The following is a 24755-nucleotide window of genomic DNA, read 5'->3' on the forward strand; positions in this document are numbered from 1 at the left end:
TCTAAACCTAAATCTCCTTCTCTTTTTTTCTTATAAAGGCATCATTGGATTTAGGGTGCACCCTTATCCAATATGACTTCATTTTGATTTGCTTATATCTTCGAAGACCCTATTTCCAAATAAAGTCACATTCACAGGTATCAGGGATTAGGACTTAAAGGTGTCTTTTTGGGAGGGAACACAGTTTAACCCACTACAGCCCCTTGGCATATTTAATGTGTACACATGGATGTAGAGAATGGAATGACAGACCATGGAGATTCAGAAAGGTGAGGCGTGGGAGGGCAGTGGGATGGGGGCAGATGACAAGAAGTTACTTAATGAGTACAATGTATGTTATTTCAGTGATAGATACCCTAAAAACCCTGTTTTGACCACTATACAATCTATGCATGTAACAAAATTACACTTTTACCCCATCAATTTATACCAAAAAAAAAATTTATTTAAAACTGATCTAGTAAGGAGACAGATTGTTGTAGTGGAAAGATCTTTGGACTCAGAATTTGAAGATCTTTATATAAGTACTGACTACTACAGATCAGCTCCTCAGACTTGAAGAATCACTTAGTCCCCATAATCCTCACTTTTCTCACTTGCAATATAGAAATGCTAGCACCACAGTAACAGGGATGAGTCAAAAATATTTGATGAATGTGCTTTGGAAGCATAAAACTGTTCCTATCATTTATTAGTGGTTATGAAAGGATAGCAGTGTCCTTTTTTCTTTTTCTGCTGTATTTTATTTTGAAAAATGTTGGAAAAAATAAATAGAAATGTTGGAATAGTCTAACAAATCTACATTGGTTCTTTTTTTATAGTATCTTAAATTATCTTTTTTTTTTTTGAATTATACTTTAAGTTCTAGGGTACATGTGCACAACGTGCAGGTTTGTTACATATGTATACTTGTGCCATGTTGGTGTGCTGCACCCATCAACTCGTCATTGGTTCTTAAAACCAACATTTTTGCTTTCCTCTTTTCTCTCTTTCTTGTGTATATGTATGTGTATATATATATGTATATGTGTATACATAATCATTTGAAAGCAATTTTCAGACTCTGGAGCAATTATAATGGCAATATTAAATTTTTTATGTTAATGATTCCAAGAAGTATTTCAAACATGGAGATTTGTTCATTCATCAGCTATTTATTGAGGCATTACTTTGTGCCAGAACATTGGTTTAGGGGGAAAGGAATAAGTGATACATACACTCTAATTTCAGGAAGCTACTACTGTAATAGGAAGAACACAGACATTGTTTTCATATGGTGATATATGCTCTAGTAGTATTCTGCACAGAGGGGGATAGAAATGTTCAGCAGCATCACAAGGTGCTACCTTGGAGGAAGAGCAGAGTTACGGAGGACTTTCCAAAGGAAGTCTTTGTAAGCTGAGATTTGAAAGATGTAGTTTGCTAGACTAGACAAGGAGAAGGAACACTAGTGCCAAGATAGCCTGGTCACATTTAAATTTTAGTGGCAATCATTTAAAATAGTGGATTTCCGAAATTGCACATGCAAAGAATCAGCCAGAAAAATAAAACCAGAAGTGGAATACGTTTTAAAGGCTCTGGTATTATTTCTATAAATAAAATAGACATATATAGCGTTTATTACTTTGGGTAATATTCTGATTGATCTAGAAATAATGACTATGCATTGCTTTTTGCATTAAGATGCTCCTTTCTAATTTTATTTTTTACATGGTGATTTAGGATAAATCTAGGAACATTTTCTTTTATTGAAACAAAGACATTTGGCTAATTGTATTATCAAAACCCTTTGTTTTACCTTTCGCTTTTAATATGCTCTCTCTAACAATTAAGGGCGAACTAACCAGCATGAGGATTGTTTCTGCTTGATTTTAAACCATCCTTTCCTGTCTGTACACAGGAAATCTTATCAACAAGAGATGATTCTTTATGCCACAGAAGAGTAAAACCTGCCGAAAACATTCATTTTGAAAGTTTTTCTTATGTGGGCATCTGCGATCATCAGTAAAAGGGGTGGGGCACGTTCTGACATTTCCATTTTTGAGGCAAGAGGTCTTGAAGTTTTTTTCTTTCTTGGCTTGAGCTTGATGGTTTATATTTCCTAAAGTTTGCATGCCTTAGTGTTTTAGTGGAGTCTGGAATTTGCTCTCCACCCTGAACTAATAAACAATACCAGCTGCAGCACAACACAACTACTCTCTTAGTCTGAAGTGGAGAGTATATCTTTCTCCTAAGGTGAGCCCTTTTGCCCACTCACCAGTCATTTAGCCACCACAGGAAAGAGTTTTCCTGCTAGGTTTTCAGTTTGCTCTGAGACTGTTAAAATCCTATATGAAATGAGGCCCATTTTTGCAGAACATGCTTTTTCATTCCTGTATTTCCTTTTCAGTAAACAATGAATAGCATCAGTGAGTTTTTACTCTTACAAGCATTGAAGTGAAGCGCATTCTTTTTTCCTCAATTGAAAATTTGCATCCCTCAAATGGATCTGAAGTACTCTTTATTTAAATGACATTTGTCTTAACTCTTAATTTAACTAGGCGTACTAAGATCTTCGGTACTGCAGAACTTCCAATTATTTACTACTAAGGACAGGAGACAAGCTGTAATACTGGCTACTAAAAGAAACGAAAAGTGAGTTCAGCACACTTACTAACTAGTCTCATAAAAAGTAAAATATGGCTGGTTTCCATGCTGTCCACAGACATTTCAACCATATAACTTCTTTAGGCTAAAAGAAATAGCAAGCTTAGAAATATGGTTTTAAAATCCGAAATGAACCCGCGGTTACAAATTTTTTTGATAAGTAATGAATAGTAATTTATTAAGATAGAATTTACTGTCTTCAAAATATACTGCATACTCACTCTCTGTTGCTGCCCTAACAAATTACCACATACTTGTGGCTTAAAACAACACAAATTTATATTTCTGAGTTGGGAGCTCAGAAGTCTAGAATCAAGGTGCTGGCAGGGCTGCTTTCCTTCTTGAGGCTCTCATCTCTTTGCCTTTTGAGCTTCTAGTGGCTGCCTACTTTCCTTATGCACCCTCTCATCATGCCAGCCTCTTGCTTCCATTGTCACACCTCCTAAGATTCAGTTTGATTTCCTGAATCCCTCTCATCAGGCCCACCTGGGCAATTCAAGACACTCTCTTCATCTTAATATCATTACGTTAATGACATATGTAAAATTCCTTTTGTCATATAAGGTAGCACTCGCAGATTCTGAGGATTAGGATGCAGAGATGTTTAGGGGGTCATTATTCAGCTTACCACACCCACTAAATTACAGTATTTTGTGTTTTGCTAGGAAAGTGAAGGTAAAAGAAATGAGTGAGCTCAGTGCTTGGTTTTCTACTCCTTGTACTGTCAGTTATATTTTCAGTTATTCTGTAAATAGTCCCAGAGGTGCTCTCTGTCATTCTTTCAGGCCTTGACATTGGATAGCTAGATGAGGGGTATATTTACCACCATAGATGAAATACTGATTTCTAGGATTATATTCTGTTGTTTATACTTCTAAGAGAGTACAAGCTTCAAATCATTCATTCAGCAACTGTTTAAGTATCTGTTCTGTGATAAACGTGTGCTTGGCCCTGAAGATATACCAGTAAGCAAGCTAGACTAGGTCCCTGCCTCTGGGGACTTTATAGCCAAGTTATGCTTCTCAAATCCCTTTGTTACTTAAATGTTGTCCAACCCTATATAAAGTTTTATACACATGAGAACTTACCTAGGTCTCATGAAGATCTTTTGAAATCCTGATTTAAAATATTTTCAGATTTTTGTTTTTGGCTTTAGTTTCATTCCTATTATAAAGTTTTAGGTGTCCCAACTTCAAATTTTTCATATAATGTAGGAAAAATAATGATTGAAACATTTAAATGTTCTTCTTTACAGATGTTTCATTTGGATCCTTCTTTGACTCATACAATATTTAATCCAGAAGTATTTCAACCACAGATGGCACTGCCAACAGGTAAGAAAACGCATCCCTGTTACTCTGTTGTTCTGCTTTCAGTCTTAGTAAAATGCGGGATTTGTTAATAGTGTCTCCTAGAAATTCAGTTGTATACCTAGAAAGGAAATGGTGATTTGTTTTAAAAACCAATCTTTTAATATACTTTCTTGAAATATATTTGCGCAAAAATATTTCATCTCAATTACCCCTTGTGTGGTTTACTGCATTTCATATCTGCTAGAACTACTCAGAAGGAATTTCTTTACTCAATATAAGGATTTTCTTTATTATCTCTGTATTCCTTTTAAGTCTTTTCTCCCAGATTCACACGAGGCAGTCTCCACTCTTCATTTCTGTTTCAAACATTTAAGAGAGCCTGTTGTGTGCTACCAGTGTGCCAGTCACTGGAGAGTCAAAGTGTACAGAAATTGTAAAAATCATCTCAGTAGAAAAATCATCTTTATAAAAGCTTATAACTTTGCACTCTGACAAGTTGGATAAAACTCACAATCCTTCCTTCTAACATGACTGTTTTAATTGTTCCCATCGGCAACTGTTTAATTTCATAAGAGTAATAAAAAACAACAACAACAACTCATTTTGCCTCTTTCTTAAAAAAAAGTGATTTATTTGTATGTAAGCTTGGTGTGATGGCTCTTTTTATGTTCTATTTCTCTCCTCACTTCACCCGTCACCAGTGGGACTTAACAGATGTTCAAAAGCAGTGTGAGTGAATTATGGAGGTTATGTGTAAAAGAGAGTTTGGTAATCACTGAAGTGGGCATCAGCTCTTTTATTTACCAGGGACTTGCTTGTCTTCATTGGGATATTTTATCCAATTTGTATTATTCTCATTTAAAATTATCATGGTTACTACAGTATTTACTTTTCATTTGCTTTAGATCAGAAAACTTTTTCTGCGTTTATATCTTTAGTATTTCTAGGAGTTCATGGGAGGGAAAAAAGTAGATCTACTATACTTTCACCTTCACTAGTGAAGGTGTATTTCAGAGGTTTTTCTCTCTTTACCCCCTAAAAAACATTATTTTTAGGCTACCATGTCTGTGATCTTGTGAAGTGCTTTCCAATTTGAGCTCTAGGTCAGCTTCCTGTGAACCAGTAAATGTGTTGGTAGTGTGTGTGTTTCTTGTGAACTTTTTATTTCTAGAGTTCAAAGTATTTTTCTTAGTATTAATGTATTATTGAAAATATAAGATCTTGGTTCTGTCCACAGGAAATACACACATTTCCTCTTAATGTCTTGTGAATACCAAACAGTATCCTGAGGCAGATGTTTTCTTAATTTTTTTCTTCAGATTTATGGGCATGAAAATAAGATTATCAAAATAACCATCTCAGTAAATATTCTGTGGTCACAGCTTTGTGTTGTAGAAATTGTTTTGCCATAATATTAGAAAAACTATTCAAATTACACCTAAAAATCTAATTTGTTAGTTGTTATTACCCCATCATTTTTATCTATATGTTTTTCCCTCTTCATTGCAGTGTCATAGTACAATTTTTATAGTCCCAGATATATAGGGTGTTGTATTCAAATTTTTGAAGAGGTAGAGAGGTTGATTATCTAAACCAATATTAACTAGTAACTCTAAAATGGATTATTTTAGTCTACTAGATTTTTTGAAATCTAAAACCTTTAGTAGATCTAGTACTTGTTGAAGACTATGGGATGTGACATAAATCTTAGGTCTAAAGTTAAATTTCTCTGCACAGTGGAATGTCTCTTTCATGGCACAGAAATGTGGCCAAAAGAATGTTGGCCTTAAAACAACAAATATATGCATATCAAATCTAATTTTCTAGTTGATTTAACTTTTAATGTGTTTCCTGAAAGAGAGAAAATGGCTCTATTTTACATGAATTTTCACATAGTTAAAGGAAATTAAATCCTACAGGAAAAATAATGGCAGATTTGCAGGTGTTTTTAGCAGAGTTAAAAAGTGAGAGACTTGAAGTTTAATGTAAACATGCTTCCAACTCCTCTGTATTTTTCGTGACATCCAAATGTTGCTGTCTTAGAGGACTATCTTGATATGTTCTTTCACCATTATAACAGGGAATATTTTTATAAATGTTACATTGTCATACAGGCTGTATCTTAGTGTGAAAATATTTCTATTTCTAATCAATTTTATTTCCTTATCCAAAATTAAATTCTAGCCATTTGGGGGGAATTTTTAAATTATGCTTATATTTCTAAAAGTAATTTAAAACGTCCAGGGTGAATTTCATACAGACAAAAGGTGGTAATTTAATACATTGACCAGTGACTCCCCCCTTTTTTTTCTTGTGTATGCTTCATTTCAGATGCAGTCATTTTTCAACTGGCTTCCTTGTAAATTTCTTGAATAATAACAGGAAGTAATTATACCCTTCTTTTTTCCAGTTCTCTAGCCTTATCCTGATTTATCATAATATTGAAAAGATAAAAATAAGTTCTCTGGATGGGTGAGGTGGCTCATGCCTATAATCCCAGCACTTTGGGAGGCCAAGGCAGGTGGATCATGAGGTCAGGAGTTCAAGACCAGCCTGGCCAAGATGGTGAAACCCTGTCTCTACTAAAAAAATAAAAAAATTAGCTGGGCGTGGTGGTGGGCGCCTGTAATTCCAGCTACTCGGGAGGCTGAGGCAGAGAATTGCTTGAACCTGGAGGCAGAGATTGCAGTGAGCCGAGATTGTGCCATGGCACTCCAGCCTGGGCAACAGAGTGAGAATCTTTCTCAAAAAATAAATAAGTAAATAAGTAAATAAATAAATAAATAAAAATAAATAAATTCTCTTTTATGTTGTAGTTTATTTTTAATTTCAACCTGAAGGTTTATCTCCTCACAAATTTATCTAAAATAAGAGGTCTTGAGCTTCTTCTGAAAGAAAATGAAGATTAAAATGGACATACAAGCATTCTCCTAAAATATTTTTAGCACTAAACATCTTAATATACATTCAGATAAATGAGAACCGCCATATCCCTTTATTTACTGCAGAGCTATGGGTTATACTATTGACATAAAAATCAACTGGAAAGCTTAAGGACTTTTTCATATTGAACAATTTGTACCTATGTTATCAGAGATTCTGATTTTCCTTTGAATTTTCGAGTCAGATACCATTAGGGTATGGATTAAGCCTCTAGTTTTCTTTGTGTTTATACAATAATTAATTTGCATGCACCTATCTTCAATTAAATAATTTTCAGTATTTTATAAAATGCCTGGGCTGTTTTAGAACATAGTTTATATGACAGCACAATATTCAAAATTGCATATAAACATCAAAAGTTATGGATTAATATGAAAATTTTACCATGTCTGATAGACCAAATTACATTGGGAGTGTCGGGGAGGAAAGGGGAAACAAACTAACCAGTTAAGGAATGAAGGTACTTTCCCTTTAAGTAAAAAAAACAGAAAACCTAGTGTAAGGAAAAAGAGGTAGCCTGAAATCATTATCTGTCTATCATACATACATATGCAGGTTGCTAGATGAGTATCTTTTAATTTCACATTAAGCCCACTGTCTTTGAGGAATGAAAGTCAGTGTATAATGATGTGAAGGCCAAAGAAAATACCATAGTGCCCAGAAGTGGTTGCTGCTTTTAGTTGATATTTGTCATTTTAAAATGCTTTGTTAGGAGACAAGATTATGAAGGCTGTTGACATCAATTCTTTCCAGCCATATGCCTTTTATTGGGTTAGGAAATGTGCCATCACCATTCAACAAACATTTATTTATTGTGGTTCGCTAAACTTTTAAAAGTATTATTAAAATAAGGGTTAATTTAATATTAAACAAGGAAGAGAAATTATATCCTTGTGGAATTTTAACCAAAAATTCATTTGAAATTTCTACATAAAAACATAATTTCAGTTTTTGACTTGCTTTACATTTTATACCAAATTTGAGAAGCCTCACAGTTTCTTTTGGTTTCTGTTTGTTGTTTTTGTTTTTAGCAGATGGCCCATATCTTCAAATATTAGAGCAACCTAAACAGGTAAGATTAAAGGGGTGGGACTTTAAATGTTAGATTCCAGTGTCTAATATTGAGATCATAAGCACTGAAGAATAGTAAATGAATTCTATGAAGGAAGTAGCTTATCTGAAATATCAACAACCTGGCAAATTATGTAACAGCTTTATTCATTCACTTTACATTTCTCTTAGTCATTGTTCACACTGTCCTGAGCCTCAGTACATAGTTATGTAAAACTGCAGTTAATTACAGTATTATAATTACAGTTAATTACAGTATTCTGCTGTCTCTACTAGCTTAACTTACCAGCCACTCCCAGGAAAGGCAGAGGTGATTTGCATTTATTTTCATTTATGAAGAAATATGTATGCATACAGTTCACATGTACTGAGTGACATCCCTCTATTATCCTTGCACATGTAGTACCTCTTAGCCTTCCTCCTTCCTTTGGTAGCCCCAGCCTTTTCTGTGCTGCCTTTGGAACATGTAAACTAACATACTGAAAGTACCAGTGGAAAGTAAAATGTTAGAACGAACTATTGAATTCTCTTCCCTCTGGTGTTAGCTTTAGACTCAGCCTCTTTGGAGTCAGGAGAGGAACATTTTATCAGGCTCTTCCCCTTACCACTAGAGTCTGTAGGGGATAGCTCAGAACTGAAATGGCCTCCTCACTGTATCCAAGTCTGTGGATATTTATAGGAAGTTGGATGGGACCAATGCTGTGAAAGAGAAAGAAAGGCAATCCTTAATGTCTGCATATAGGAGGTTTCAATTATTGGGGAATGGAAGTGATGGTATAGTTCCCCACAGAATGAGGACAGTCGGTAAATCTTTGGATGGATGAACTAATCACAGTTTTGTATGGAGGATATGGATACCTGTCCTCTTGCAGCTATATTACCCAATACATTTTCTAAGTATTCTTTTTCATTAGCTCAGGTGAGTGAAACACTTTTGCATTTTGTAACATTTAACACATGCTAGCTAGGTCACAAGCTTAAATAAAGCATCCACTGCATTGTGGTTTCCAGAATTGTGACATTATATATGTATTATATTTGGTCAGCATTTGATATAAATGTCTTAATGATTACTGAACAGGCTATCCTTGTAAGGTTGAAATTAGATGAAAGTTTTTGCTGCCATATGAAACTTTGGGGCATGGTTCTACTTCTTGCAGGTGTCACATCCTGACTCCACAGGCTGCCAGTAAAACTCCATTGCTTTACCTCCATGTTCAACTCTTTTTAGCAGTTATTTCTCACAGAAGGTCATCAATTCCCAGTGGAATTTTATCCCTTAAAATTCTATGGGATTTTTGGCATCCTGGAAAATTTCCCAGCCTTTAAGATGTAGGTAGTCTATGAAATCAACTAAATGTATTTGTCTGCATATGCCAAAGTATTTTCTCCAATATCATTTTCATAAGCGTAGCACTACAATAAGAATTTTTAAATGTAATTCCTTATTATGGATCCAACCGTCATAAGGAAAAATTGGCATTTATGATTTACCTGAAGGGTTAATGTAGTTCCAAAATTCAAAATTTAATTCATATAAAAGCTTATGTGAGTAAAACAATGTGTTTACCAAAGTGATGCTATTTTGATGTCTGAATTCAGTGAAAGTAAGAAGGTTGTATTCAAGTCAGACTTTCTGACTGAATGGATGTAGCCTTGCCTTTGAGGTTGATGACTCATTTTAAGCAAATGGAGTTACTGAGATGAGTGAATGTGGATTAAAGGCAAAACTTTAATCTCAGAAATTTAGAATCAGAAATGCATGCAGACAATGCGTTTGACAACATCTTCCTGAAAAAAGTTATAAAATTTCATCCTCAGGTTAAAAACTTCTGAGGATTTAGATACTTTTATGCAACCATCAAAAATGTCTATTACGTATTTATAGTCTATTTGACACCACTCCCAGTAAGACATAAACACATACGTGTCTATATTTTTCCAACTGCCCCAAAGGAATTTTGTGATTAAAGATAATGAATTGTGTGTGTGTGTATTTCGTTTTTTTGGTTTTTTTTTTTTTTTTTTTTTTTTTAAGTTAGAAAAAGGTTCTTTTTTCTTTGGGACCTCTTAGCCACAGATTTTCCCCAGCTCTGACGGAGATGAGTCATAGCATAGACTACTAATTTTTAGAACATCCAGTTCTGTTGCATATTAATCAGTGTTAATTAACTAATACTGTTCAAAAACTCAAACTGTGTTTAAGTTGATTAGCAGTCAAGTAAACCTCTATTCTTATGGTTAGCTAATTCTAGAGGCTATTATACATGTGTTGTTTTTTTCATGGTTTTAGAAACTTCGTTTAATTATTTAAAAAACCAACAGTGTTTGCTTACAAAAGGCATAGGGCTGAAATTGTAAATTATTTTAACATTTGAATTGTGTGAGAATCAAAACAAAGGAATTACCTCTGAAACTTCATCTCCAAAGGCTTCACTTGTGTTTAGATCTGGAATCTCCCAAGGAGTTGTTTTAGGTCTTACTGTGATGAGTTGATCATACACTTTAGACCTATGTGTGCACTGAGGAAATTTCCCAGACTAGGGAATTTACTTTAGGCCTTACTTCTCTGGTAAATGTGTTTGAGGACTGATCTTCGGAAATCAGGAAGTTTTTGGAGAATGTAGGAACAGTTCCAAATGCTTCCTAGAGATTTAAATCAGTTCAAGGCCCCTGGACTGCTCAGAAACGGCAAGACCATACTTGGCATAATGAAAGGTAATACAGTCTAAGTAGTGCACACATTTTACATTGGTTCATGAGCTCAAAGCTGTCAAAATCTTCATGCTTGCTGGGGTTCTGCAATTTAATGAGTAAGGGAGCGAACCCCCACCAGCAGCTAGTGGGTGTGATGAGCTGATGGCCAGATGATCTAGTGCTGTATATGCAGAGTTGGTCCCACAGTAGAAACAAAAGGTGAGAATGTTCCTTAAAAAATCTTAACGTATTTTCTTTTCACCAAAAAGTGAATCTGTAAAAAGAAAATCATCTGCTTAAGTGACTATGTGGTTATAAACTGCTAACACTACCACAAATTGATTGACATCATTATAAAGTTGAATCCAGAAATACAGTGAAACCTCCCTTAATATGATGATGAGGTCATAATTATCCTTGTTTTATTCTTTGTATACAAATGTGAATAATTAAGTTAGCTTTATAAATCATAAGAAGTTATAACTGGAGTAGACCTTAAAGATGGTCTGGTATAATCTTCCCTTTTGTATAAATGAAAAAACATGGCACTTCTTAGGTGTTTTGTCAGCCCACAGTAGTTTATATAGTGAAGGCTTCCAGCTAACTCTTCATTAATTAACTACATCTATGAAATTTCTGGGTAGATAGTATGTAAGGGAACTATCTAGTTTTGGAATCATTCTGGTAGGTTAATATTCAATCTTGAGCTTGACCATATCAATAACCATAAAAACAAAAATCTTCTCCTCTGAAATGCTGAGAGAAGCTCAACAGATGCAGGATCTAGCATAGGGTGTGTTCTACAACGCTGAAACAATATATCTAAACAAACATTTCTGTAGTCCCTGCTGAACCAATTGTAATCAGAGTAGATAAAAGAATGTCTTTAAGTAAGAGTTAAGGAAGCATAGCTTTTATTAATATGGTAAAGTTCAGAGCTTGACAGCAGCAATTTAAGACAAGGAAGCTCTGACTGGAACAAGCTGTAACATGTTGAGTCTAAAGCCTAAACTCTTCAGCAGATTACTCTCCACACATGCATAGCATGAGAGGTCCCACGGGCTTAGGTACCTGGCTTTTTAGTCATATCTTAGTGTACAAATATCAATACCATTTTTCATAGGAAGATTATGGGAAAAGTGATTCTCATTTACAGAGCCCTCTTTCACAGTTTCATGTTTTTCTTCTCTCATTTAGTAGACATAAGATTTAAAACTTTGTATGTATCTTTGTTGCTGAAATGTTTAGTAAGTATTTCTCAAATTTAATTGGCTTAACGTTCACCTTTGCAGAGAGGATTTCGTTTCCGTTACGTTTGTGAAGGCCCATCCCATGGTGGACTACCTGGTGCCTCTAGCGAAAAGAACAAGAAGTCTTACCCTCAGGTCAAAGTAAGTTTGTGGTAGCTCTCCTTCTGTTTGAATTCTGGAAAATTTGATTTCCTAGGATTTCCAAGGAATTGCTTTAAATGAGTACAGGTTGCCTTTGCCTCTAAGGTGAAGTGTTCACATGATTATTAAAATTTTTAAATAGACATTTGTCTCCTAGGAATAGAAGTAACAGATATTAAAACTTTGTTAACATTTCAATTTAATAGAAATGTCTTCAACCTTAGCTAACAAACTTACTATTTCTTGATCATCTTAAAGGTTTTTAAAAATTGTATACTTCCTGAAACTTTAGTAAGTCTGAAAGAAATGGTTAATTTTGACTCTTTGGAGATTTAGTGAAAAACCAAACAGGTGACTGAGTGTACAGATTATATAGTATATTATTTAAGATTGTGAATTTGGATCCAGACTTTGTTATTAGCTGTGTGGCTTTGAATAGGTTTAACCAATACTTCTAAACTTCAGTCTCCTAATGTGTAAAATGCAGAAATATTAATAGTATATACTTCATAAAGTCTTTTAGAGATTAAATGAGAAAATGTGTACATGTTCCATAAAGAACCTGAAAGTACCCTAGGGCCTTGGCCTGAGCAGATGTTTGGCCCTCTTGGAATGACATGCTGCGTGACATGCTGGTGGTGTGTTTGGTCATACCTTTTACCATGTTCAGGCTTTTTGTTTGTTTATTTGAGAATATTTTTCTCTAAGTTAATATGAGACTTTCAATTTCATAATATGCTACTATGTTTCATAGACTGATGATAAACATAGACTGATAATCATTCTGCAGATAAACCCAGTCAACAACTGGAATTTAGTCTTTCGTAAAAGTTATTATTTGGTCAGTAATCCAAGGCTTGGACAAAACAGTTCTCACTAGGTGTGTGTGTGCCCCTCAGGATATAACATACTTTTGACCTCAGTCTTTTCGTTGGTTTGTTTTGTAAGTAGATGAAGCTCAATAGAGCAGGCCTTCAGCAAAGTTGTGATGTAAAGAAATCTGGCCAGGCTCGGTGACTCATGCCTGTAATCCCAGCACTTTGGAGGCTGAGGCTAGCAGATCACAAGGTCAGGAGTTTGAGACCAGCCTGGCCAATATGGGAAACCCCATCTCTACTAAAAATACAAAAATTAGCTGGGCATGGTGGCGCACACCTGTAGTCCCAGCTAGTCAGGAGACTGAGGCACAAGAATCGCTTGAACCCGAGAGGCAGAGGTTGCAGTGAGCCAAGATCATGCCACTGGACTCCATCCTGGGCGACAGAGCGAGACTGTGTCTCAAAAAAAAAAAAAAAAGAAAAAAAAGAATTGTCTTTGGTTTTGCCAGCCTTGCATTTTGTTTCTTCCTTTTCCTCTTATCCATCTTCTAGGCCCAGGCCTGTTAAATATCTTGTCCTTTTTCCCAAACAAAAGACAAAATGTTGTGATGTCATTCTTTACCTTTCAAGTGAAACTCACCCATATTATTTAGTATGGATACTACTAGTCATATTTGCATTTTAAGTCTCTTAGCTCTAACTGTGGAATGAAAGATGTTTTTTCTATTAAAGGTAATTAGGCAGGTAAATATGATGGCTTAAGTCCACAGAAGCAGACCACGGTCTTATGGCCTCACATCCTTTAGAACCTTGATGAGGAATGAGGAGCAGCAATAAAGAACTAATTTGCACTTATTAAACACCAGAGACTTGCCAAGTCCTTTGTATAACATTATCTCTTTTAATCTCATAAAAATCTCAGTAGGTGAAAAGTGTAATGCCTGTGAACCCAAACAGACTCAGAGAGTGGAATTATAATAACTGGCCTTTCTTACAAGACTAGTGGTTCTATATCCTGCAGCAGGCTATTGCTCACTGAACCTCTCAGATAGAATGTGTGCATTTGGGGTACTGGGGGCAGGGAGATAAGGGACAAATTATGGGAGGACAATGGTGTAAAAAGGCATGGAGAATGATAACTCTTGAAAACAAGGGAGAGAGAGGCTCAGTGGTCAATGGGTACTTAGGTATTGGGGAGCCAGGCCCAGCACTTACCTTTTTAACAAGTGTCTGTGTGTCATATGTATAAATATCATGTGTTTATGTAGGTGTATATTTGTGAGAAGGAGATTGAAAGACACATTATCAGCATTGACACTAACTATAATGACTGAAGAATTAACTTTAAGCGAAAAACTGGGAATTTTTTCTGACTGGCTTGGCACAAAAAATATAAATTATGGTATTTTGTTTACTTCTATTGCTCTAGTATTTTGTGACTAAGTAACAGTTCTTGATACTAACAAACACGGGGCATTAACTTTCTTATAAATTTATTGGCTAAGAAAAAACTTTATACATCTGTTTATTCCCAGTCTTCATACATCTTTCTCATGTAGAGGTTTCATCTACTCAAAAACATATTGCTGCCTCAGTCACAAAATAATTTACAAATGCAACAACTTAACAGGCATTAGATGTTCTTGTAGAATGAAAGTTTCTATATCAAGGAGTTTAGTACTGGGAAATATAGATATGTAAACAACTAATAATAAAGCAGGTTCAACTGCAGTCACATTATTTCACCAAATCATGTATTTTTTATTCACTAATTCAATATTCATTTGTTAAACATTTGATCAACTTGAAAGAAGAGGAGTAACTTAGAGGTTAGAGAATATGACTATATAAGCCGTCATTGTTCCCTTAGCTTGTCATTGTTCACTGAAAATTGAAATGGTTCTGCTGTTCCTAACAGTTAAAGGAAGTAATTTTATTTATCCAAGAAATTCTTAATTGGAAGGATGGGGAGGAGAGAAAGAAAGAGACAATGGCCAGGTATTTTTTTTTCTAGAGCTCTTCTCCAAATATCCCTTTTAATAGTTGTTTCTGCTCAGGATGACCTTTAATTTTACAAAGGAGTTTTAAAAGCCCTTTCCCTCTAATATTTAAGCAGAGGAAAAAAATTGTTCTTCATGCATCTTTCTTATCAGGAAGACCTTTAAAATTGTACGTGTCTTTTCTGTGGTACTTTACAAAGCACCTGCTCGGTGAGAGACTGTGAGGGAAACAGTGAGATGGATACATCTGAAGTTTCTCAAACTTGGCATTATTGACATTTGGGGTTTGGAAATTCTGTGTTGTGGGAGGCTGTCTGACACATTATAAAATATTTAGCAGCATCCCTGACCTTGACTCACTAGATGCTAGTAGGATTCCTATAATCGTGATATCCAAAAAGTCTCCACATTGACAAATGTCCCCTGGGGGGCAAAATCACCCCTGTTTGAGAACCACTGATGTGGATGCAACAAGGAATCAACCGTAACCTTACCCATTTGCATGCTTTTCTACTATAAAGTTGTCTCGCATAGATTACGTAGAAGTGTCCAAGTATCTTACTTTATAAATGTGCTTTTCTTGATTATTAGTAGATATTTCTTATTTTCAAGATGATGATCATGGTGTCTGTATAATTACTCTTAGAATATCAGAGTTAGTGTACTTGGATACTAAGGAGAAAGACAGAAAAGAGAAAATATATATCTTCAACATTTTATATTCTATGATAACCCTAAAAGCTAATGGGGGAGTTCTGTTGACTGTTATAAAAACTATTACAGAAGAGAAAGTGAAAGTGGAGAGTTAGGTCCACTGTGTGTGAACAATGGGAGGGTCTATGGAATGATGCTTTCAGGTGGACAGAGGCCTCATGGAGGGTGGCCCCACACTCACCCCCAGAATTTAGAAGCCATTCCCACAGGAACTTCAGAGGGAGAGCATTTACATTTAGAGGAAAGAAATGATACTTCGGAGCCTTACATTTGCCACATATTCATTAAGGGCATTTGTTCAGGCTTAAAAGTAAAATGCTATGGGCCGTGCATTTCCTTGGCTACAGCCTCTCTCCTTCCAACCTCACGCCCTGTCTTCCTCTCATGCCTTTGTGAGAGTGCTGCCACTCTGTGGTGCCTGGAGAGGAACCTGGAAACGCTGATAGTTCGGTGTATACCTGGTCATATGGAGACAGCAGGAAAGAGTCAGGGGCCAACTTGAAAGCTTTGGGGGCTGGCTGTGGTTTGCAGGCTGTAGGCACTAAACTATATAGAACATGTAAAAATATAGCCTGTATGGGTTACTCTCTTACCTATTGTCCAAATTTGATGCCACACGTTAAATCATTTTAAAACCAACTCTAGAGGTCTACTCAAATCCTGCCTTTTCTACTGGAATTGTGTCCCATGCATAAAACCCTATTTCGCATAGGTGTAGGCTAGGCTTACAGACCCTCTTACCATGTTGAGATTATTTCTAGAACTCAGGCTACTGAACCATCTGGTGCTCTGCCTGTGTCTTTCACATAGCTAAGAGGAAAATTTCCATTTAGCTTTCTAATATCTTGCTGTGCAAGTCTTCATGTTCTTTTTTTAAAAAAAAAAAAATTTAAATTACAAATTATTTCAAGCATATAGAAAGTTTAAAATTGACATAACAGACACTATGTACTACAACATAAATTTAATAGGTATTAGCATCTTACCTTATTTGCTTTTGATAGCTCTCTCTGTCTCTGTCTCTCTCTCTCCTCTCTCTCTCTCAAATAAAATAGTTATAGCTAAAACCCCACTTAGCCATCACTTTGTCCTCCTTCCTTCTCCTTAGGTAAACTGCTGCTCTCAACTTCCGTTCCCCAAGATGTTTTTATACTTTTACTACATAAGAATGCATCTATAAATACTGGCATTTTCAAGAAAATTAATTTTTACTAACTTCAACCCAAATTTGCCATTGTATAGGATGGTTCCTTTTCAGGGCAAACATGGGTTAAAACTGGACTCCATTGAAGATTAACTGATACTCACTTTGATCCTATTGATTCCTCTTTGCTGTCTAGATAAAAATGTGTTTGTCATAATGTAGAGTTTGCACTGACTCTTATAGCAAAAAATAATATTCAGAGAAAAATCTAGGGGAAGTAAGTATGCAGACTAACTCTTATATCTTGTCCTTTCATAAGAAAAATTTCCCATCATTAAACATTTAATAATCTATTATACTGCCTATAAAATTTCCCTTTAAAGTTTTTTCCATTCTAATTTCATCACGGAGCTCCTAATGGGAGAGGCTGCCAGAAAAGCACAGGAACCTTCCTCTAGGCCAAGCTTGTCCCTGCCTGTTTTTGACTCAGCAAGGAGTGCCAGGGAAGGCTCACTTCCCTATTTTTCCCGAAAGCCACGCATGAACTTTTAAAAATCAAACTGCGTTCCCTTTCACAGAGGTGGATGACAAGAGAAGCAGCCCCATGAGACTTCAGAAACTCTCGCCAATCCTCCTCTAGAATGACCAGAAACCACCCCTTCCCATCCTAACTAATGTGACACATCCTTCTGTGTGGTCCACTCTATGCAAAAACAGAAATTGATAAGAATGACTTTGATTTTAAAGTACAAATAGCTTACCAGTTAGTATTCTTAATTTCTCTTCAGTTGTAAATATCAAATGCAAGGGACTTGAAACCCAACTGATAGAAGGGTAACTATTTTTAATCAAACATTTTCTGAAAGCTGGTTCTCACATATGTTGTCTTTCCTGAGTGTTTTATGTTGAGTGGAAGACGTATTGAAATGTTTAGGTCAACAACAGGTTTTTGTTGTCCCCTTCCACTACTGATTTAAAAAAAAAAAAAAAAAAAAAAAAAAGGGGTTCCACTCTTCTTGCCTTTCCTTAAAAATGCTAAATGTTAAGTTTCTGTCGAGGTCAAGTGGAGACTACCCGATCTGCCGTGGCGTTTGAGGATATCACATATCCTTGCATAATCTCCCTTTCCTTTGTATAGACTTGTCTGATTCAGGAGTTTGGATCTATTTGGAGTACTAATTTAAAATAATTTAATCTGACTCAATTACTTAAAACAACAGGGGAGAAAATCACCAATAATCAGCTAGATGTGCATATAGAACCTAGTTCATAGCATTTATTAGGGTTTCCATTGAACCCCTACGCTGTTCACTGCACAAGTATGTTAATTAGGGAAAATAACCATATCCTCTATGTACATTATACCCTGTGCTTTGTAAACCATGAGGAAAGCTGCTTATCGAACAGAAGGGCTTTGTAACTTGGGGTCTATGGATCCCTGTTGGTGGTTTCAGAGGCTTTTTAGATTCCTGAATTTATATGCAGACTTACACATGTATGTACGTGCATTTTTTCTTGGGAGATGAGTATAACTTTTTATCATATTTTCAAAGGGAAAGACTTAAACATGGTTAAGAATCATGCTATAGCTTGTATCAACACTTTAGCTTTTTGATAGCAGCTATCTTTTTAAATGATCTATATAGTATCTTTTAAGATTTTTTCTTTTTTATTCTTGCATTTTTAATCCATTTTAAACGAAGTGAAATGCTTTATGTTGCTCAACACATAGCCCAGAAAGCCTCCCTTCAGTTTTCCAGTAGGTGGAAAAAAGATGAAACTGAATCAATTGCCAAAAGAGTTGAATGGGCTTCACTGCTTTTTCTTTCTTGCTCTTCCATACATTTGCAGATTAAGCATGAAGCTCACCATTAGTGATTAAAGCCAAAAGAGAGGAGGCAATTCACTGAACAAATATTGATTGAGCACTGTGTGTCAGGTACTGCTCTAGACAAGCAGACAAAACTCCCTCCCATATGTAATCACAATGGAGACTTGTAGGTAATTTTTGTTGCAAGTAGTTCAGAAGTTCTGTATTTTGTCCTAAAACAAACTATTACTTTGTAAAATATTTTTTTAAATAGCCCTCTAAATCCACTGTATATATTCAAAGTCACCATTATAAAGTGGAGAAAGCTACTCATTAGAGAAGACCTATAGCACAGATAATAACTGGGAAGCTTAACCCTTAGAAATTATTAGGAGAAATATACGCTTCTTGAATTGAAGAATTGTCTGAATTATAAATTTTGTTTTGTCAGTTCTGGCTTGGTGACCTTCCTCTATTGGCCATTCCCATTTTTCTGCCCTCCACTCTTGCCTGACACAGGATTGTTTCTGGGACCACTGTTCAATCTGAAACAAATCTCTGGTGGCTTCTTTTAAACCAGTGGTCTCAGGCTGAAGATTATATAGTGGGACGACTCTAGGCATTCTATTCTGGAGTCTTGGCCTCATAAAGTCACATACTGGTAGTTCGCCTTGATAAGGTAAGGTGAACACACAGAAGCACTAAGATCTCCATGTGTGTTCCACTGCCTCCTCCACAGATGAGTTGTTTTTCAACCCATCTGCAGGTCCAGAGGTGAAGCTGGAAGCTACCCTGCAGTCTTGGTCTTTTCTCCCCACCCTCTGGGTGGATTCCAAATAAGAAGCCTCCAGCCTACCTTCACCTCCCTGGGGTCTCATGGACATGGGCTGGAAAGTGCATGCCGACTTTCACAGTCAATGCTTTTGCCTTTAGGTCCCCTTCCACCCAACAGAATGATTGTAAGAATGGCTTGCTGTGCTTACTTACATCATCTCATTTAATCATCACAATAATCCACTGACATAGGTTCTGTGATCCTCATTTTATAAATGAGGAAATTGAAGCCTAGAGAAATTAAGAAGCTTAACTTGGGTCCCACAGGCTTTTAGAGATGGAGCCCAAGATTTCAGTTCATGCCATATGGTTTAAGGGCCTACACTCTTAACCATCATGGACTACGATTCATTATCATAATATTAAGGATCTGTCTCTACTTTGCAGGAATCTTTTAAATCTATGGTTGACAGTTGTGGGTGGGCTTCAGAATCGTCCAAAAATGTTTCAACCACAGAGACACCTGGGACCCACTGCACAATTGCTAAATCACAGTGCATCATCTAACCAATCTTGGATTCTACAATAATTCTATGACAGTTTCTAAGAACACATGTCGTTGTATAATGGCAACATATTACAACAGATAATTGAATATTCAATGTATAACCGTGGAATAGAATATTATGCCACTGTATTTTAAAAAGGTAAGAGGATACTGCACAACATGGAAAACTGCTTGCAACGTAATATTAAGAATAAACCTCAGCTGGGCACAGTGGCTCATGCCTATAATCCCAACACTTTTGGAAGGCCAAGGCAGGAGGACTGCTTGAGCCCAGGATTTTGAGGCCAGCATGGGCAACAGTGAGACCCTGTCTCTATAAAAAAAAAAATTTTTAAAGAAAAAAAACAGGATTTCAAATTATTGCTAATATTTGTAATCAGTACAAATATTTTTTATAAAGCCTAGGTGGAAGCATATAGATGAATCTTTAGTTTTATTTATTCGTCCATGACTTAAAGAAGATTGGTTAACACCTGACTCCACCTTGAGTAGCAGAACGTTGGACTGAAGGAAAAAAAGATAATGTGAAGCTGTCTTACTTAGCTACAGTTTCCAGCATGTTTTAGTTGAAGGTAGGAGATAATAAAGACGTAGAGCTATATAAACAGATTTTCTCAGAAGCCCTATGGGAGACAGTGCAGTGTGGCTCTCAAACCTTACTATACATAAAACTCTCCTTCAGAACTTATTTAAAATGTCGATTTTATTCCATGTCCAAAGCCTGGTAAAGTAGATAATTCTCCCACTACAATACACTTAATAACACTAGAAAAAAATATAACATTTTCTTTAATGCATAGCTGAGTTTATTAGAAAGTATGAAAAGTACTGGGGAGCCATAAAACAAAAGAAAAATTTGGGAAAACACAATAGGATATGGATGGACTTTGGGGCCACAGCTGTCCTGGAAATATTTGCTGACCTAGATAATCCAGAAGCTTGGTTTTTAACAGCTTCCTAGAGACAAAAGATAAGGCCTTGGGCCTTTCCAATCTGAGGAATTGAAACTGCAATCCCCCACTTAAGTCAGGACTCTCTCGGGGCTATAGTTTCTGTTGATAGGTGATCCCCAGGCAGAGAGGTGATGAGGAAGTTGCCTGTCTCAGCCTAGGGGAATCAGAAGATAAATGCCTCTCTTGAGAATCAGTAACTACAAGCCCAATTCTTACAGATTCAGAGTTAAGCTTATGCTCCCTGAATAGAGTAGGAAACCCCAAGTCTAGAAATGATTATGAAGTGGTTCCACATTGGGGATACCCGCAAGCCTTGCAGAAACACATGAAAATGTATGTGGCTCAAAGAATCATGAGCTCCTGATCAAAAAGTAGAAAATATGTATGCAAATGAGCCACTCTGTTTAAGAATTGGCAGAACAATGAAAAGCAGAATTAAATCCCCAGAATCTTCAGATAATTGAATTACCAATTGTTTGATATATAAATACATAATAAATTTGGAATAGAAAACAGACCAGGCAGAATGAAAATAAAACCAAGTAGAATTTTTAAAATTAAATGTGCGACACTGAAAATGATTCAACAATGTTGTTAACATGGATAATTTGAAAGAAAGGGTGAGCTGGCAGGTACAAGAGAAGGAGTAAGAGGTGTCTAGTTGAAGTCCTAGAAAGAGGTATTACAACTGCAAATTTCTGGTTCTACATTTACAGTTTCTAGGTCTGGGGTGAGGTTTAGGTGGTTGTGGATCACACTTTTAGGTTTTAAAGCATTGGCTCTGAAGTCATTTGATTCAGGGCTGGGCATGATGTTGGTTCCTAGTTTTGCCACTTGCAGTGTTACTTAACTTGGCTAAGCATCAGCTTCCTCATCTATGAAACTGAAAAAATAATACCTACTTCATAGGATATATGTGTAAATCAAGTTATTCAGTACATGATACACAGTAAGCACTTAGAAATGACAGTTGCTTCTGTTTTTATATAACCAAATATACTACTACAGATATTGAATGGCAGCTTTGCTGGTTCATTTATGGATACATGGAGCTACACAAAACCTTTACCAGTCTATTAATTTATTTTTAGTACAGTCTCTAATCAGTATTGCTTCCACTGTATATTGATGCCGTATCCTTTCTTCTATCTGGGGTTATTAAGATAGGAGACTGAGATCAGATGCTGTGTCAAAAGCTTTCTTTTAGTTGTAACATATGATTTCTTATGAAAATCTCATAGGTAGGAAACCAGAAAGGAATTTATTAAATTCTTGTTAGGCTCCTTAGTTGCATTAGTTTTGTAGGGCAGTGTTTTAATTTAGGATACTTATGATAGAGAGCACCCCTTCCATAATTAGGAGAAACATGGAAATAAAGATTTTATTACTTACTGCTCCTGGGGAGCGCACAGCACTCCAGGGGAGGCCACATACCAAGGTCAGGGAGCGTGTGGAGAAAGAGAAAGGAACTCATGGGCCATTGCCTTTACTGGGTCCAGGACATTATCCAAACAGTTTTCCCACAGGGAGTTTTAATAGGTGGATTTCAAGCAAGCAGATATGAGTTCCAGGAGGTCACACTGTGATGAAGAAGTCACTGTGGCATATCTGCATGGTCCATGCAAGGTGTAAGCATCAGTGAAGAGCAGTCAGGTAGGCTACATGTAGCTGGTCCATGGGAAGGTGATCACCAGGTGGCCCTTGTATAATGCAGATATCTAGATTGGCCACATAAAGGAACCGATAGGAGGTGTGGTACTGGAAACTATGTCGATGGTCACTGAGCCCTGCTTTAGGTATGGGAAAGTCCAGCTTATATTCAAAGTGGATGCAAAGGCAGCATAAAATTAAAAGCATTCACTGCTGGCTGCCATAACAGATGACCAAAAACTAGGTGCTTTAAAGCAACCAAAATTTATTCTTTCACGGTTCTGGATGCTAGAAGTCCAATATCACTGTCTTTGCAGGGCCATGCCCCCTTTGAAGGCTCTAGGCAAGAATCCTTCCTTGCCTGTTTCTAGCTTCTTGTGGTTGCTGACAGTTCATGGCAGTTTTTGACTTGTAGTTGCATCATTCCAATTTCTGTCTCCATCTTCACATGAATGCAGTCTTCTCTCTGTGTCCCTGTATCCAAATCTCCCTCTTCTTTCTCTTAGAGACTGGTCATTGTGTTTACAACATCCATAACCCTATGTGACCTCATCTTAACTAATCATAATTGTAACGACCCCACTTCCAGATAATATAATATTCTAAGGCTCTGGGTGGACATGAATTCTGGGGGTACATCATTCAGCCCACTACAAAAATATTGTGGCATTGAGGTTATAAGCCATAGCCCTAAGAGTATAGGATGATGCCCATTTCAGCCTGATAATATACTCCAAAAGATATCACATGTATCCAGTTGTTCATTTTTATATATTTAGAAAGTAGTAGAAAATCTTTCAAGTTGAAGGAGTTTGCCAGTGTTTTGAACAACTTATTTAGGATAGAGAACTTCCTATGATAGTTCTCCATTGAGCAGATGATGAGTATGTTAGTAAATATTTACCAACTGCACTTCAGGAAAAACAAAACACCCTGATTTTGTAGCGTTTGCCAATTTCTTTAGTGTAGTGAATACTTATCGTGGTCAATTTGAAGCTACCAACCTGAAATCAACTGGCTTGCAAAACTTCTGAAAATTTAACAGTCAACTCTTACGAGCTGATCAGGCCAATTCCAACATAGCACTGCAAAATTTCATAAACAGATATGAAATCACATCTTAGGTATTAACCCAATGCATAATAGATCAAAAGAAGATAAAAAATTGCTTCATGTAAGGTTCTTTATTTATGTGTTACATAAGAGAATTACCAGGGACTTTGCAGAATCTGACTAAACCCATTAAGTTGCTGCAGTAGAGACATCTATCATATAGTAGCTAAATAGATCTGTGGTTTAGTGGGCAAAACATGATACTTGAAAGCAAAAGCTAGATTTTACTGCAGACTATGCAACTTACAGATGGCGTAATCTTCAAATTGCTCAAGCTCTTCAAACTTTGTTTTCCTCATTTCTAAGATGAAAATAAAAATACCTACCTTGAAGGAATAGTGTAGGGATAAATAAAGTAATTGACAGAAAAGCACCTAGCATAGTCTCTGGCACATCTATAGCACTAAATGTCCATTTGGGACAAGTTTATATTTTTAATTTAAAAATCATGAAAAATTCCTGTAATACAACTGTTAGTTCCATGAGGGCAGGGATTTTTGTCTGTTGGTTTACTGCTCTATCTGTAACACCTGGAATGGTATCTAGTATATAGGAAGTGACTAATAATTATTTGTATAATGAATGAATGGTCAACATGCAGAAATCTGCTAGAATCATCTTCTCAGAAGAAGCACTGGTACTATCATGATATGGGCAAAGAAGAAACAGATAACATGATATAAAAATAATAGGTTATTACTGACAATAGCAAGAGTCCTCAACCAGCCTTCAGGCTTCCCTTCAACTACTGGTGCATCTTGTTCTTTCCTTCGCAGCAGCCTTCTTTTCCTTTTCCTCCCCAACCTTACCTGACTGGGGGTCACGAGATCCATGTCCTATTCCCAGCTCAGGCACTATAATTTACATCTTCAGCATGTCACCAAACCTTTCTAGTTAAAATGAGTTTTTCTGCCTGTTTCTCTATCCATTGGAATCTTTCCATGGCAAATGAGAGGAAAAACCAATTAAAACTACCAGAGCAAAAATGGAGATTTTAAAAAATAGAAACTTCCAAGGAATGAGCTAACTAGCTTCAAACGCCACTGTAGGCTTCCATTTCCAGCTGTCGTCTCCCATTCCAGGCTCCCTCTGTTGGGGCACTGAGCCCTGCAGCAGAGAGTTGGCTTTCCTAGAGCCTGAAAGAGAGATG

General features: G+C 36.3%; 1 protein-coding gene across 1 annotated transcript in view; it reads left to right on the forward strand.

The window, feature by feature from the left end:
- The window catches only part of NFKB1 (nuclear factor of kappa light polypeptide gene enhancer in B-cells 1), a 125568-nt gene that overhangs the window by 24768 nt on the left and 76045 nt on the right, over positions 1-24755 (forward strand). The window contains exons 4-6 of the mRNA XM_011943214.1: positions 3902-3980; positions 7934-7974; positions 11963-12061. Coding sequence (XP_011798604.1) covers positions 3902-3980; positions 7934-7974; positions 11963-12061 — 219 coding nt within the window. The remainder of the gene's footprint in view (positions 1-3901; positions 3981-7933; positions 7975-11962; positions 12062-24755) is intronic.

Source organism: Colobus angolensis, unplaced genomic scaffold (genome assembly GCF_000951035.1).
Source record: "Colobus angolensis palliatus isolate OR3802 unplaced genomic scaffold, Cang.pa_1.0 Scaffold217, whole genome shotgun sequence".
In the NCBI taxonomy this organism is placed as follows: Eukaryota; Metazoa; Chordata; class Mammalia; order Primates; family Cercopithecidae; genus Colobus; species Colobus angolensis.